General features: G+C 41.7%; 3 protein-coding genes across 5 annotated transcripts; 1 reads left to right on the forward strand and 2 right to left on the reverse strand.

The window, feature by feature from the left end:
• Positions 1–2,065: 2,065 nt before the first annotated feature.
• On the reverse strand, positions 2,066–4,864 carry rpl30 (ribosomal protein L30). The gene is made up of 5 exons (XM_012836048.3): positions 4,802–4,864; positions 4,639–4,687; positions 3,978–4,123; positions 3,489–3,619; positions 2,066–2,167 (listed from the first exon to the last, which is right to left on the reverse strand). The coding sequence occupies exons 2-5, from the start codon at positions 4,657–4,659 to the stop codon at positions 2,112–2,114; spliced, it is 354 nt and encodes a 117-aa protein (XP_012691502.1). The 5' UTR covers positions 4,660–4,687; positions 4,802–4,864; the 3' UTR covers positions 2,066–2,111.
• Positions 4,865–6,637: 1,773 nt separating this feature from the next.
• On the forward strand, positions 6,638–11,331 carry si:dkey-284p5.3 (uncharacterized protein LOC557830 homolog). 2 transcript variants are annotated; one of them, XM_012836104.3, is made up of 4 exons: positions 6,638–6,925; positions 8,797–9,147; positions 10,400–10,462; positions 10,582–11,331. In XM_012836104.3, exons 1-4 carry the CDS (start codon positions 6,835–6,837, stop codon positions 10,599–10,601), a joined length of 525 nt encoding a protein of 174 aa, XP_012691558.2. In that variant the 5' UTR covers positions 6,638–6,834; the 3' UTR covers positions 10,602–11,331. The 2 variants fall into 2 exon arrangements, with proteins under 2 accessions (XP_012691558.2, XP_031441819.1); XM_031585959.2 differs by lacking the exon at positions 6,638–6,925 and adding an exon at positions 7,662–7,765.
• Positions 11,332–12,728: 1,397 nt separating this feature from the next.
• On the reverse strand, positions 12,729–16,303 carry LOC105907731 (2-iminobutanoate/2-iminopropanoate deaminase-like). 2 transcript variants are annotated; one of them, XM_012836107.3, is made up of 6 exons: positions 16,089–16,303; positions 14,789–14,894; positions 14,470–14,524; positions 14,294–14,362; positions 13,076–13,131; positions 12,729–12,941 (listed from the first exon to the last, which is right to left on the reverse strand). In XM_012836107.3, exons 1-6 carry the CDS (start codon positions 16,151–16,153, stop codon positions 12,882–12,884), a joined length of 411 nt encoding a protein of 136 aa, XP_012691561.1. In that variant the 5' UTR covers positions 16,154–16,303; the 3' UTR covers positions 12,729–12,881. The 2 variants fall into 2 exon arrangements, with proteins under 2 accessions (XP_012691561.1, XP_012691562.1); XM_012836108.3 differs by lacking the exon at positions 16,089–16,303 and adding an exon at positions 15,661–15,817.
• Between the last annotated feature and the right edge of the window lie 61 nt (positions 16,304–16,364).

Genomic DNA, 16,364 nt, shown 5'->3' on the forward strand with positions numbered 1-16,364 from the left:
CTTCCAATCATGTGCTGTCATGGTAGCATGAAAGAGACCATTTCTCTTAGACAGAAAAAACTTTTTTTGTGGATTTTTTTTTCCTTTCAGAATAATGATGAGTGACAATGTTATGAAGGGTGTATGCAGGCCACCACAAATCTAATAAGTGTCTAGAACTGGCAAAAACAATATTCCCCCGTGGCCCAGAAACCTGTGTCTGACAATTTCATTATCCTTTGAGTTGATTTGTTTGTAGAGTGTAGAGTGCCATCACACAAATGACTCCCAGAGAGCGAGGCCTAAATCCCAGTTTAACGCTGCCTTCTGCGTCTCAGCTTCAGTTTCTGGACTACATCGCCAGTCCCCACTTTGGCTACCGTATGTACTTAATACATCTTGTACAGTGTGCGCGTCGAGCCGGATGTTATTACACCACATGTATATCTGTGTTTTAGAGACCATTACAGCTCTCCATGATGCTCTTAATGCATTTCAGATCTCAATATGTAAGTGCAAGCACAGGACTGACCTTAAACCTGTAAATCTCTTAATACCCATGGTGTTAGATTCACTGAGTGTGACCTTACTGCATTTCAGTCGCAGGCACCAAAAGTCACTGGCATGGCAAGACCAGGGAACTCACCCCATCACAAGCCAAAGGTGCCAAGACACCGAAATCAAATAGGATTATGACATGAATGTTCCCACACTGGGGTTACATAACTTTAATGAGTCAGAAGAGAGGATCGACCCCGGAGGCACACAGCAGGCCCTGCTCTTCCTCCTGGACCAGGGAAGGACCAACGTGAGTATCAATCCCGGATGTGTGTGTATGTAATGAGATAACTAATCAATCTACTGGCCATAACATGTCCAGAAAGCTTTTAGTCTCAAGGAAATGAGTGAGTTTCAAGAAATTCAAAGTTACAAAGAAATGAGTGAAGCACAATGGTGGTTAGTTCGCAGCAATCGGTAGATCAAGGAGTGAACGTCAGTCTTTCGTTTCCTACCGTACACAGGTAAGGTTGAGTTCCTGCCACTAACCAAGTCCTACTTTACACTAATTATCATCCATGACAGAAACCTAAATCGAAACCACTGTGCCATCTGCTGGTCACTTAGAGTAGCACAGGAACCATGATGCTGTTTTTCAATGTTTTAGTTATTCCAGTTTGTTGAACTGAATACCATTTCAGTCAGCATGCTCAATTTACAGTTTTCGTATCAGTTTGGAGTCGTGTATCAAATCAGTCAAATTGATTATGCAGCTCAGGTCACCTACTTGGTCTTTGGCACAGACACCCCTCATTCTTGGATATCATCTCATGAGCATCTGGGGTATCGAACACTAAATGTTGCCTGAAGGGGAGATCATCTGTAGCTAGTCCAACAATTAATATTCAACAATGCTGCAGTGCTTCAGATGTCAATGCAAAATAAACATCCATTATTCAAGGACAACTCATGAGATGGATGGCTATTTTAAGATTCTCTTCCCAACATGTGGAGGACAATCTATTCATTCATTCTGAATGTGAACTGCACTCAAACATTCAGTATTCCGGTTTCACCTTCAGGCACTTTAAAGCACTGCACTCTTAAAGAGTGACGATATGAGATCCTCTGCATTCCTTCACCAGTGAATCAGATCGGTTTGATGTGAGTTACTAGACTCACAATAGCCAGAACCAATTAGGTTCAATTCTCACTAAGAATGACTGAAAACGAGCAACACACACCCAACAATCAGCAAGCACTGGTGGTAGCTAAATATGATAAAGGGAACGCAATTTCATTTGAAATACAACTACAACAGTGTGGCTGCACTCGAGGGTGTAGGTGTTTTTTAAATCAATGCTGATTAACAATACCTGCCAATTTGGCTAACTGGGTTCAGGAACTGTTCTCTGTAAAGTGCCTTGAGACCATTGTATTGTTTTGGGGCTAAATAAATTGAACAATACCAATGGGTCCAATGGTACCATTCTAGACCACAATGAACACAGTGAATATATGAAAGTGGTTTGACAAAGCAAAGACAGGCTACTACTGAATCCTCTTCAAATGAAAGGCAGACCAACAGTGACCTGGACCATTTAACCAATTTTATTTAGAACTGGGCAAAGCATCTACTTCTCCCCGGGCTGAGACTGCTCTGGCATGCTCCTGATGATGTCAGAGTCACCTGTGGAGAGAGCACACACACACACACACACACTCATTAGGAGTTGTTATCCACTTGTGTCCGAAGCCATTTAATCAACATTTGTTCTTGACACAGCGTGTACCTTATGCAAGACTGCACACAAAATAACGGGAGCAGGCAGCAAATACCTGTGACAGCCATTCCCCCTGTCTGTCTAACCCAGTAAAGACAGAAACTAATCTCTCTGCATACACCCCCCCTGTGAAGATGACCTGAGGCTTAAGCGGGGTCACCTGCTATTAATAAATATTTGATTGACAGCATTAAACAAAAAGGGTCCTGAACACCTAGAAGTTATGTGGTTACAGGAAATCAATCAATAATCAATCCACAGAGCCAGTACACAGCTGATTGGTGTGGATGTCCACCTGGTCTGGTGTGGATCCAGGACAATAAACTCTCTTAACCAGGACAGGGGAAAGGGAGCACCTACAAGAACTACAATTTCATTTTTCACAACTGAGGCCATTTCTGAACTGGAATGCCATTTAATGAGCAGCATCTAATCGAATCTAAGCAACTAATCACCTGTCCCTCTAATTGGCTAAATTATTGGTCTGGTTTTATCATCTACTGTTAATAAAAATACCTGAATTTGTGCTCTTTATCACAGTAAATGGTGTGAACATGGTTAAACTTATTTGATAAATGTTGCTAGCTGGGTGCTGCTTGATAGACTGGGATTATAATCTGGAAAATCATTTGAACAGTTTGCCAAATCACTGAAAAGTGGGGAGTGGTGATGTGTTCTCGTTACATATAGGTTTTCCCTGCTTGTGTCATGCTTATTCATAGTGCTGCCCAAACTAATTAATCACCATGGGAAATGCTGACACCCAAGGAACACAGTTAGGAAAAAGCCCAGTTATCCTGTTTTGGAAAAGAACTGTACGCAGCTGTGTTTGTCGGCATATAATTATGTTCCCTTACATTTCACCAGGAGAGTGGCTATCTTGGATAATCCTTATTTGAAGGGGTTACATCCATGACGTGCAGCATTTTACGTAAAGTCACATAACCATTACCACAGAAATAGCCATATTTAGCAAATAGAAATAAAGGTCTCTTCCAAATAGACACCCAATATGGCAAATATAGGTATCTCCCCATTCATTTAAATAGAGGCCTGATCTTGTGTAGTCAAAGTAACCTAGTAGGGACTCAGGCCAAGTGCATTGGATGATAGTAGGTCCACATGCACTGTATATGGTCTCCATTGATGACCGCCCATTTCCTTTATGTTTTAGCTATCAGCTGGGGAAGGGGAGATTCTAGGTACAGTGTATTGCCAGCAACTTACCGGGATCGATGATGGCCAGTGTGCACACTCGGTAGTATCTACCACAGGCTGTCCCCAGCTCAATGTTGTTGCCACTGTAGTGGTGGACACCAGTCTTGGCCAACATGGCATAATACTCAATCTCTGATTTCCTGAGGGGAAACGACAACAACTCAATACACACGGTGCCAAAACATTACATCATGAAACCAAACGTGACAACCGGTTCCCAAACACAGACATGCAACCATTTTTACACTGTGTGCCATAACAGACCCCTACAGAACAGACAACATGAACATCACATGAATACAACCACTGCAGACCAATAGGCCTTTTACAGGACAAGGGAAAGTATTCAGTCTAACAGCTGAGCAGACTGACAACGCTCCTGTTCTTTCACTCTCCTACACTTGCATGTATCTGTAGGCATCTCACTAGCTGTATGCATAAAACATTTCACAGTCCCCCAAAAGTGATAAGGACATGCTGTATGCACACAGAACCTACCTCAGAGCCGGGGTGTTGTTGGCCAGGATGACAAGCTTGGCTTTGCCTTGGCGGATCATTTTCTGGGATTGTCTGTATCCCAGCACATATTTACCGCTCTTCATCACCAATTGGAGCCGGGAGTTGATGGACTCCAAGGACTTTTTCTGGAAAACAATCATCAGTCATTAGTATCCACACCACACTTTTACCAACAGATGCTGTTGCTGTCTTTATTGTTAGCTCTTTCTTTAAGAACCACTGTCTACAGCTGGGGCAATTCTGAAACTCCTCTGACACACTCAATAAGTAATAACACCATGCAGCATACCAGTGATTCAGAATTTTGCATCATCAACCAGCTACCATCAATAACAAGTTAATATGGTCACGCCATCGTCGTTTTCAAAACAGTAAATTACATAAGAATACATTAAGTTATTCGATAATACATTTTAAGGAGTGACATCCCTTTCAACACGATTTCTATGTGGTTAACGTTAGAGACAACTAAGATACCTTTATTTACCAAGCTGGCTGAACAGCCAAAGTTTGTAAAGTATATATGAATCTTACTAGCTATCTAGCTACAAATCCACGTGAAGTGACATAGCCAGCTAGCTACATAGTTGGCCAACTGAAGTGCTGTGCTAACGCATGGACAGCACTAGGCGCTACTCACCGTTTTCTTTGCGGCCACCATCGCTGCTGTTTAGTCCACTCAGGCAAACCTACACATAGAGAGATAAGGCACATATTTTAATTTCCTTACCACTACCACTAAAAACACCGTATATCAAATAAATAGGCGTTATTTTTTAATATAAATACAGAGCGAAACCCACAGCAAGACACCTCCAATATGGCCTCGGAGAGAAAGGATTTCCCATGGTGCATCGCGGTTGGATGAGCTGTGGCTGTCATCGCGAGAGGAAGAATGAAAGCGCTGTGGAAAAAAAACTGTAACCTGTAAAATAGACTTCAACAGCTATGTTAAACTTACTTTTAAATAGCCACATAATAAATATTATTATTTGCACTTTTGCATATTAACTTATTTGATACATCAAGAATAACGCTGCCTGTTTAGGTCAAGCTGTAGGCCTATATCATGGAACAGCAGCAGCCCATCCCTCTAAAATGAGTAAACATCTCTTTATGTATTCATTTATTTGTTGGAGGAACTAGTGTGGTCTGGCTTGACTGACAGAAAACATTTTTGAGAGAGTATTCCTGCTCCAGCAAGACATCCACATGAATATGTGTATTTCTTGGAATCTTTGGCCACATTATTCACTGATGGACAAGGATGTTCACTCAAATGAAAGTTTCTGTATTGGTTAAAATAATGGAACAGTGTAGAAATGTGCACTGCTGCACTGCCAACAGTGAAGACAGGCCAAGATGTTTTGATCAAAATACGTTTTTTTATAGTCTACTAGAGTGTAAAGTAAGGAATATCTTGCCTTCTTAATATGTTTGGGACCATACATTGTGTTGTGCAGAGGTAGGGTTGCTATACAGTAAATAGCCATATTACTGCTACTAGGACTACTGTACTAATTCATATTATGGCAAGAACCACTCAAGTAAGTAAAGAGAAATGACAGCCCATAATTTCTTTAAGACATGGAGGTCAGTTGATCCAGAACATTTCAAGAACTTTGAATGTATCCTCAAGTGCAGTGTCGAAAACCAAACACTATAATGAAACTGGCTCTCATGAGGACCACCCCAGGAAAGGAAGGCCAAGAGTTACCTCTGCTGCAGAGGATAAGTTCATTACAGTTACCAGCCTCAGAAACTGCCAATTAATAGCACCTCAGATTAGAACCCACATAAATGCTTCGAGTTCAAATAGCAGACACATCTCAACATCAACTGTTCAGAGGAGACTGTGTGAATCAGGTCTTCATGGTTCAATAAGCCACTACTGAAGAAGAACAAGAAAAAGGAGATAATTGCTTGGGCCAAGAAACAGAAGGAATAGACATTAGACCAGTGGACATTTGTACTTTGGAATGATAAATCCAAATTTGAGATTTTTGGTTCCAACCGCTGTGTCTTTGTGAGACGCAGAGAAGGTGAGCGGATGGTAAATGATGGAGAGTGATGGAGTGCTGTGTCAGATGACCTGGCCTCCACAATCACCCGACCTAAACCCAATTGAGACGGTTTGGGATGAGTTGGACCGCAAAGAAAAAGCAGCCAACAAGTGCTCAGCACCTCTGGGAACTCCTTCAAGACTGTTGGAAAACCATTCCAGGTGACTACCTCATGAAGCTGATTGAGAGAATGCCAAGAGTGTGCAAAGCTGTCCTCAAACCAAAAGGTAGCTACTTTGACAAATCTAAAATATAAAGCATATTCTGGTTTGTTTAACACTTAATTTTGTTTACATAATTCCATATGTGTTCTTTCATAGATTTGATGTCTTTGGTATTAATCTACAACGTAGAAAATAATCAAAATAAAGAAAGACCATTGAATGAGAAGGTGTGTCCAAACTTTTTACTGGTTCTGTACACACACACACACAAACACACACAAACACACACACACACACACACACATATATATATATAAAGTTTCTGTAGCGGAAACGAAGTTTCACAGTTCCTGCAAGGTGTTTTTTTCCCTGCTGGACGCTTATGGTAACCGAACACAACAGATCCTCTGCCTGTTAACCTGTCATGCGCAAGAACTGCGCGGTTGAGGAGATCAGTATTCCAATCATTTGCTTTGAGCGAAGCGCAGAACAGCGTAGACTTGCATCAACGCAGGCTGACAGTGAACATCTATGCACGTCATCAAGGATTCGGACATTAATTACGCACCTCTGGCTTTTCTGTCGTAATTTATGTTTTTTTAGTACAGAATGGGGTGTAACTCCAGTACGCAGACCTCAGCACAAGAGGCAAGCAAACCAAGCTCAAAACCAAAGGAAAGTAACGGAGCAAGCACAACAGGTGGGCATGTTGCGTTTTTCTTTTAATTCCAGAGAGGTCATAAGAAAATATAAAATATATTATTGTGAATGTGCAAAGTCAACTCAGTGAAGTTTTGAATACGGTTGGGGCAGTCTTTCGTATAGGTTTGCTTAAAAACGTTGAACTGAATGTTTAATGAAAGCTGCCTGGGCTCGGCATAAAGTTGGATTTGACTGAATTTGAAAAATAGGGAAAGCTGTTCTGAAAATCACACCCGACTCTGTTGTAGACTTTACAGTGTGCACAAGTTACAGTGGATGCTGTCTTCATGAAGAGGTGACTCAGGAGTGGGACTGATCCTGTATGCCTGTGTATGTTTACTGATATTGACAAACGAATCCTCTAATTAAAGCGGGGACTCGACCTGTTTTTAAGGCCTCCCCCTCAGAAACGGTTACATGGTCAGAGATAGTGTAACATCTTTAGTTTCAGAAAGAAATTCAACACCCTACGTAGTCGCTTACTTCCCTGGATCAGCTGAGCATCGCCTATATGGCACTGATTCAGCTGTGTGGCTGTTACATTCAACACAATGTAACATCATCTCAAGTGGGGTTGTGGAAATGGGACATAAACGAAGTATTGAAGATGAATAACACGTCTGAAAGTTTCAGGCTCACTTCCATGAACTCTTTTGCCATATCTGGCCATCCACTTCTGTCCTCTATGATGAACAGAAGTTGGGTGTGTTACTCAATGATCATTTCGCCAGCATTGACATAACACACACCTGTCGTCGCCTCACCATGCTCTTCTTCCTTCACTGGAATGGTTTGAAAGGGATATTCAAAACATTGCCACTTCTACACGCTATAGAAGGTCTTATGTCAGTCATGCATTACATACATAGTTCTTTTATGGAGCATTTTATTTTAGTCTACCATTTAGGTCATGATGACAAGCTTGACTTCTGAACTTGACTTCATAAGCCAAATGATGTGTGCGCAGGCAAATCACATGGAGAACTACTCTGAATGCCATGTCCTTTTTATTGTTACCATGTAGAAATCCAACTAGCCTACTTGTTTGTTACCATGTAGAAATCCAACCAGCCTACTTGTTTGTTACCATGTAGAAATCCAACTAGCCAACTTGTTTGTTACCATGTAGAAATCCAACCAGCCTACTTGTTTGTTACCATGTAGAAATCCAACTAGCCAACTTGTTTGTTACCATGTAAAAATCCAACTAGCCTACTTGTTTGTTACCATGTAGAAATCCAACTAGCCTACTTGTTTGTTAGCATGTAGAAATCCAACTAGCCAACTAGTTGGTCAGTTACTGTCCATCTTTAGAGGCAGCTGGCACAGTTCCTTGTCATTTCTATAACACATGCATGAAAGGTTTAATGAGTGGTTTTATAACAAACTTACATTGAAATAATCTGTCTGTAGACTATACCATAGACAATATTTTGGCATGTGGAATTAGCAATTTAACAGTGGTGCTGTCATATGTGGGTGTTCTCTGGAGACAAAATAGAGTGGGATGTTTTGGAATGTTAATCCTGTGTTTCTAATGGCTAATGTCACTACAGTGGGACATGTTAAAAACCCATGTTATCGATGTCTGATTCTATTTCACCTCATGTTGACTCATCATCTGTGTTTCATTTGTTTGTGCTTGTCTTTGGTAATGGCTCGTGGTAGTTTTAGTTACCTGTGGAAGCGTTACAATGTTGGGATGAAAAAGCTTTTTGAGGTTCATATACTTGAAACATAAACTTCTTCGTAAATGGCCATACTCTCCTTACAAAACTATGTGCTTTGATTACAGTTTAACTGGTTGTCTGATAGGATCTAAATAATTTTTCAAGTCCCCGTAACAGTTCCACTCTATTGCACTAACAGGCACAGCCAATGAAAATGGGGGCATTCCAGAGGACAGTGAGACCCTCCCAGACCAAACTGCACCAGAGGCCGCGGCACAGCCAGCCAGTGAGAGCTCCATAGCCCCAGCCACAGCAGAGCCCACAGGGAGCCCACAGGCAGAGGGCACTGAGGCTGCTGCCTCTGCTGCCTCCGCTGCCTCTGCCCCTGAGTCCTCCAGCCCCGCTCCAGCCTCCAGTGACTCCACAGCCCTGCCGGCAGCATCTGAGGGTGATGCCCCAGCAGAGGGCACCTCGAATGAGGCTGCAGCTGCGTCTGGATCCCCTGCCGAGGCCTCAGACAGCCCTGCTGAGTCAGCCCCCGAGCCAGCAGGTGAGTGTCTCAAGTACATCACCAGGCTTAAAACCCGTACACACGCAGGGATGTGTTCTATGTCATGGGTTATTATTCATTTGGAAAGAGTGGTGTGACAGACACAAGAAAAAAGAAGCATTTCATGAGTCATCTAAAAATACTTTGCAGCATGCATGCTTTGATGGATAGACGGAAGCATGTCGTGTGGGAACATTTGGAGAGTTGCTGGCTGACTGCTGGCTGCAGCCCTGGTGAATTTCCCTTCCCTTCACTTCTCCCCTCCCCCCTCCCCCCCAGGACTATTATTCTCCGCTACAGGCGGTGTTACTATGGGTTTCCAGTACACAAGCCTACTCTTGTCTTTTAATGAACTCACGAGGGTAGTTATTAACTTGAAAACACCTTTCAAATGTAGCAGAAGGACAGAGAGTGCATATACTCAATTTAGAATATGTTGCATCTGTGGCACAGCTGAATATCCAATGACTCACTAGGAGCTGTCTTTAACAGACACCCGAGGGGAACAGTGGAATGTGGTGATAGTGGATAGTGACTTGACATTTTAGTTTATCCCACAGTTTATATTACAGCACAGCTTATGATGTGGGTGGTAAGTGTTGCTTCACTGGTGAGGAGATATACATGTAAATGTTAGTTGGCAGTCATGCAAATCTTCTTGAATATAAGAGTCTCTTCCCGTGTATAATGCAAAATGCTAAGATATAGCATGGACCGTCTACAGATAAGCAACAAAGCTTTCCCGTTTCAAGGCTGTAATTATTTGCTTAGAATATTTGGAATGACTTCATAGTAGTAGTTGGAGGGTGATTTGTGGTTAAACATCAGGCAGAGGCGCTTGTGCGGTGAGACATGGTGCTTGACACCAGAGGAAAAGAAGGTGTGATGTTGGCAGGTAGAGCCCACATTGACATCGGCCTGAGCTTGCTGGGACAACAAAACCCGCACTTCGCAATGTGAAACTTTCTAAGAGGGCCGTAATTGGTGCCAAATGGCTACCATACAGCCCAATCCATCGGATTTCTTAAAATGCTGATATAATCAATTAGCAACCTGTATTAGTAGTAGTAATAGTGGGTCAATTTTTTTGTCAAAGATGGAAGGTTGGATTAAAAATTCATGTTTCATTCATGACGTTCATTCAATGGTGTTATTGTCTGGGGTTAGTTTAATGATTACACTACAGGCCAAAATTCCAAATGTGTGGATGCAAATAACGCTGACAGTCATTCTTTATTCTCATCTTCCTTAGAGGGGACAACAGAAGATGCTGCATCATCAGAGACCCCGGCTGAATCCAACCCTGAAGCCCCAGGTGAGAAAAGGCATCCTGAGTAGCATGAGGGAGCATCCAGCCTCTCTCCAGTGGCCTCTCTCTCTCTCTCTCTCTCTGTCTTCCAGCACATTCATGCCATTTCCCCTTTTCTCTTCCAGCTCCCACCGAGGGGAACTAAGGGTGCCCCAGAGGGACACATACCCACAAAACCCCATGATGCTCACCACATTTCACAGTGTGCAAAAGCAAGACTGTAAATCCACAGGGAACTTTATTTATAAAACCTTTAAATTGGAGGCAGTTGAGCAATAGCTTGTAACAGCTCAGGTACCAGCACACAAGGAGTCTGATTACAGGAAGTTATATTTGAACCCCTTTTATATAGTCATTTTAGTTTGAAAGTTAAAGTTGGTTAAAGTCACCTGGAACCAACCGTGCTTTTACAATGGTCCCTACTGTGAGGGTCACGTCTACAATAATTCAGCAATTGTCTGTTGCCAAGATAGACAGACCAGTCTCAAAAGCTGGAGTCTAACAGAGTGACTGTGCCTTCATTTCCTTCTGTTGGTGTGTGAGAAGAATTTATACTTTTGTATATACCATATTTCACCAGCACAATAAGATAAGAGATTATATAAATTACATAGTATATAGCTTAATGTCTTTGAAATACAACTACTTTACTGTGAAAGGTTTGACTTTTTTTTTACGTAAAAGTCAAGACTTGGACTTAATCGCCTTACACCTCTGTGTATTTCACAAATACACAGGCTATATATGTATTGTATAATCCACGACCATTTAAATGATTGAAAGCCAAAGAATTTGCAAAGATTTAAATTTTCTTTATGCAGCCTCGTCCATTTTACTGTAATTTCCTGAATCAGAAATAAAAGGTCAACTGAAAATTTGCCTTGTGAACCTGAAAGTAAGTTGATGTCAGTCATACCAGCATGGGTATAAAAGGTAAATTAGGCTCCGCTCATTTGCATCTCTGAAACCATATTAAATGTTTAAGAATTCAAATCAGGTCCCAGCCACATGTATTATTCGTCCACCTCTGAGAAGATTCTTCATGTTGTTAATGTTTGATGCATATCTGTCAGCACAGTGTCGTATGTCAGCTTGTCTACCTAACTGGGCTGAAGAAGATGCTGTTGAAGCCTGTGGCCTTTCCAAAGCAGACAGTTTGGTTTGTTCATAGCAATACGTAAAGCAAGTTTCAATGAAGAAATGGTGGAGTTATGGTTAAGATCATCGGTATGTCTATAGTGATAGTGAGTAAAATTAAACATTAAAACTTTGCCTCAATGACTAAAGCACCAGGGGCCTATACTATGAAGCCAGTTCAACATGCAGGCTATCTTTTTGTCAGCTGGCTTCACAAACCCTAACAACTGAAGGCACGTATCAACAATCTCACAACAGTGGTTATCAATGTGTTAAATCAACCCAAGTTTACCCAATCCCACTATGAGTGTGTTCCCGTAAAAGTGTTGGCACCAAATGACCAATCACAAACATGGAAAGGGCTAGAGCTGCATATTTCACTCAAGAACAAACTATAATCCTTAAGAACTATGAAGAATTGAAATCTACAAGTTGATCTGACTATAATTACAGTTGTGTATACCAATAAATAACAAGCTGTTTAAATGTATTCTTAGTATGTTTAAGTCAATATTAGCGTCTTTCTTCAGCTGCATCCCTGGCGGTGTTAAACGATCTTGGGTCCGCCCACGAGGTCCACGGGATCTTTCAGGAATGGTGACACCATTGGTCAGTAGGCAGTGCTTTCATACGTATTGATCTGTTCTCTTGAACATAACGTAGGGGGTATTCCAAGAATGTGGTTTAGTGACAAACCTGGCTAAAATAAGTCAGAGTGAGTGGTAAACCTCCTAATAGAAGAGCCCTATGGCTTTGTTTTGCTTGGAGAATGAAGCCATATAGCTTTTCTATTGTGAAGCTAATGAAGTTTACCACTTACTTTTAACTTTATTCATTTATTCATTCATTCATTCATTCATTCATTCATTCATTCATTCCTAAACCACATTTTTGGAATATCCCCGTTCCGGAGCAGGTAAGGTGTGCAGTTTAAATCACTATGGCGATATTCCCTGGTAAAAAGTGAACCACCGTCGTGACCCTGAAAACCCAGGGTTTAACCTGAAGTGACCTCGCCAACCCCCAAATTCTGCTTCGTAGTTCTGGCCTCTGCTCTTTCAGAGAATAAACATAAAGTAGATGTAAATATGTTTGTTAGATGTTAGATAAAACAATATGACAAGATAGAAGACCATTGATCATACAATGTTTTGCCTTTATGTAAAAAAAACAACAGTTGGCAGACAAACATTTTGGCCGACTTGGGTAAACACTGATGTACTTCCACAATCTCATATTAGTTCCTTTTCTGGATTAATTACAATTTATGCATGTTTGGGCCGGCTAGTCAGGAAGCCTGAGTGATAGGCCCCACGACAGCCACTGCTTCAATCTCCACGAGACCACCCTGCACAGGAGGGGAAAGACAGGGAGGTCACCGAACGATACTTTAGCAGTGATATAACAAACATCCACGAAAGAAACACAAAAAAAGGGTCAGAACGTCTTATATATACTTCCATAAATGGAGTAGGCACTTACTCTTGGCAATGCAGCGACCTGATAGGCAGCCCTAGCTGGGAAGTTGCTGCTGAAAACTGTACAGAGAAAAAGTGTGAATTTTAGTTCAGAATTTTGGGGTTTATAAGCACTAAAGGTTTTAACCACATAAGGTTATCTGTATAGATATATAATGTAAAGACATGTAGGATGGCCTTCCTAAATTCAAGTTAAGTTTGACACAAACACTTTATCATGCATATGAGATACATCAGTTCAACTGATCTAGAACAATTAGCGTAGTTTTCTTGGGTACTGAATATGACACCACCCTGTCTGTATGTGAGGTACCATGAACATCTGGAAATGTTAGTAGTTAGTAGTGCTCTATCAGTGCTCAGTCAGTAAGAACATAATGACCCTTGATCAGGAAATGCTCTTGGTTTTTAATCTCTCGAGATACTGGGAGAGCCATTACAGAAATGACATGAGAGCTTGGGGGTCATGTGCAGCCCCATTCTGAGGCCTGGGTCATGGAAAGTTCCCTGAGGTGGGAGTCTGCACACGTAGACAGGTAGTCCTCGGTCCTGGAGGATAAGGCTTAGATTTCATAGCACATCCCCGGGTCCCCTTACACCCACACCCACGGCTACTGTTACACCTGTGAACTGTGTCAATGAAGCCATACCCTGAACCTGCATACCCAGCATGCCACTGGCACCAAGGCCCAGTCACTAACAGATGGTGGTGCACAGAGCAGATGTGTGAAGGCATTTACAGGAAATGGGTCTGTGTAGCCTTGATGTAGTTAAGTCCCAGGGAAATAAAGAAAATCAATGCAACATTAAAATTGCAAATGCTCACTACTACTGGTGTTAGTACTTGTAGTAGCTAGTTGTTGTTAGAAGTAAAGTTTTAAGATTTCATCGACTAATTGGTGGGAATGTGTCAACTGGAGGAATGTGGACAGATAATCTGTGTACTAATGTCAGAATTGACATATTATATATTTTATTACTAGAAAATTGTTAGTAGAGCATGCAAGACATGTAAATATCCATTTGTATGTGCAACAAGCTATGGTCATTTCCATTGGACAATGTTCTGAGAGATTGAATGGACAATGTTCAGTCTAATACTATGTTAACCACCTGACCTTAACAGAAGTCAGCCCATTCCCTGCAGCTGTATGACTAGACTCAGTGTGTACTTGCAGGCCTACTGGTGTTCCTTGGTTTACAGTTCGGCTCATTTACTTACACTGCTTGTAAACTTCATTGACATTATTGAAATCGTTCATGTCAGCCAACAGGACAGTTGTCTTGACAACTGCAAAAACGAAAAAAAAAGAAGTGAGAGGGACTCTCAAGGGAAGAAAAGGCACAATGTTCATCACAGGAATGTGTGAAAAATAGTTAAAACATTAAGTACTTTACCATTTTCATAACCACATCCAGCAGCCTTAAGAATCTCACCCATGTTGGTGAGTGCCTGAGAGAAGGAACAAGACCTCAGTTACAGTGCTAAATGTAAATACAGACAAAAATGTCACTCTAATCTTCTTGTGTGAATATTTCTAAGAAGTTGGACAAGATGCTGCTATAGGAATACTTTGCATGTTTTAGGTGGGAGTATAATCTCAGAGAACACATAAAGGTAGGTAGCATGTTGAAGGTTAAAAGGTCATTCCATAGGAAAAAGTGAAGGAAGAAGATCCCTTTTTTGTACCCCACTAGCTCCAAGGGTGTGTCTCACCTGTTTGGCCTGAGCTTGCACTCCTCCAGGGACCAGCTGCCCAGAGGCCGTGTCCATACCCAGCTGCCCAGATATGTACATGGTCCGGTCCACCACCACAGCCTGACTGCAAACAGAACATATACATTAATCATTTAATTCATATTTTATCGACCCAATGGTGCACCACACCAAAGGCCACAGTCACTAGTGTCAAGAATCAACTCAAATGGGGGTCCATGTGCATGAGTTGTTTCTAAGAAAAGGGTAGAGATAGAGGGAACAGAGAAATCCAGGAAAGCGTGAGAAAGCAAATAATGGGTAGACAATAGACATAGCTTACATACATCAGCATAGATACACATGACAAAGAGAATATACAGAAAATGATGTACATATTTCACTTCCGCAATTACATGAGGTGGAACGAAGATAAGGTCGCAGGAGAACACGATTGTGCGCTTCCCTGCCCTCTGCGTCACATTGCAGGGAACTCCACCTGACCCCTCTTGCCATTCAGATTTATTTGAACAACCACAGGACACTTGAGATAGTAAAACATTTTTGGTCTATGCGATCAAATGTACCAAAATAGGAAAACCCAAAAGAGAACTTTGACAGGACTGCACTTTGGTCAGATAGTGATATCCATTCCTCACACTGTGTTGCACGCACAGGCAATGCACATACAGCGCCAACCATTGGCTGAGCCCACAACTCCCCTAACATTATGTAGTTCTAATAATTAATTGGTCTTACCCTACTTCCACATTGAGTTTTAAATGATATCCATTGTTTTCTGAGCCGCACACTCATGGATAAAACAGGGTTTTAAAGGTAGCCTATTTAAAAGGCTCTATGAAAATCCTTCAGCATGTCGCTTGAAAACCTACCTGTAGATTCCCTGCCGTATGGGGGCTTTACATGTGTATGGTATTTTCCTAATTATAGCATCCATTGTAGCCTATGGTTACTTGAAAATGAACTCTGCCTACACATCAGCTTACCCTTTGCCTACCTACCCAGCCTGCCTCCCCTTTGACCCGCCCATGAACAGACACCCATGATGGCCGTAGTAAATGTTTGATTTCAGTCATAAACAGTAAAAGGATTTCAGTGCCATTGTGCCACCTGCTAAACACATCTCACAGACAGGTTCAGAAACCCGTTTAAAACGGATATGTACACGTTTAAGGACGATCACGTGTTTTGTCCACTGACAAAGGCTAAGGCTCTAAAAATCTAAATAAGTAACGTTAACCTAATTAATGCCAAGTGTACTGAAAAATGAATCAACTCAATCATTATCGATGTAGCCTACCTGTACGGTCCAATGGCTGCTGGAGCCGTATCTGTATGGATTATCCTTCTAACTGTTGCTGCCATGCTGTTCCTTATGCCCTGTGGTTCAAGAATAACGCCGCTGGAAAAGGAAAGGTAGTAGCAAGGAGTTCTTGAGGCAGTTCTTACAGCTGTTACTCAAGTTTTCTTCTACCGTAGTAACCGATAAACTGGCGCATATGGAAGAACTACACCCCATACACAACACATTCCTCATACACCCCATTCATTTTTCATGATGTGAAACATAAATTAA

Source organism: Clupea harengus, chromosome 19 (assembly GCF_900700415.2).
Source record: "Clupea harengus chromosome 19, Ch_v2.0.2, whole genome shotgun sequence".
NCBI classification, from domain to species: Eukaryota; Metazoa; Chordata; class Actinopteri; order Clupeiformes; family Clupeidae; genus Clupea; species Clupea harengus.

Coding starts and splice junctions, on each gene's coding strand:
- si:dkey-284p5.3 (XM_012836104.3), top strand. CDS start 6,835: ATGGGGTGTAACTCCAGTACGCAGACCTCAGCACAAGAGGCAAGCAAA. Junction 6,926..8,796: donor TAACGGAGCAAGCACAACAG/GTGGGCATGTTG, acceptor TTGCACTAACAG/GCACAGCCAATGAAAATGGG. Junction 10,463..10,581: donor ATCCAACCCTGAAGCCCCAG/GTGAGAAAAGGC, acceptor TTTCTCTTCCAG/CTCCCACCGAGGGGAACTAA.
- LOC105907731 (XM_012836107.3), bottom strand. CDS start 16,153: ATGGCAGCAACAGTTAGAAGGATAATCCATACAGATACGGCTCCAGCA. Junction 14,525..14,788: donor TGCAAGCTCAGGCCAAACAG/GTGAGACACACC, acceptor TCCTTCTCTCAG/GCACTCACCAACATGGGTGA. Junction 13,132..14,293: donor CAATGAAGTTTACAAGCAGT/GTAAGTAAATGA, acceptor TTCTCTGTACAG/TTTTCAGCAGCAACTTCCCA.
- rpl30 (XM_012836048.3), bottom strand. CDS start 4,659: ATGGTGGCCGCAAAGAAAACG. Junction 4,124..4,638: donor TGGTGGCCGCAAAGAAAACG/GTGAGTAGCGCC, acceptor ATTGTTTTCCAG/AAAAAGTCCTTGGAGTCCAT. Junction 2,168..3,488: donor ACTGGCCATCATCGATCCCG/GTAAGTTGCTGG, acceptor CTCTCTCCACAG/GTGACTCTGACATCATCAGG.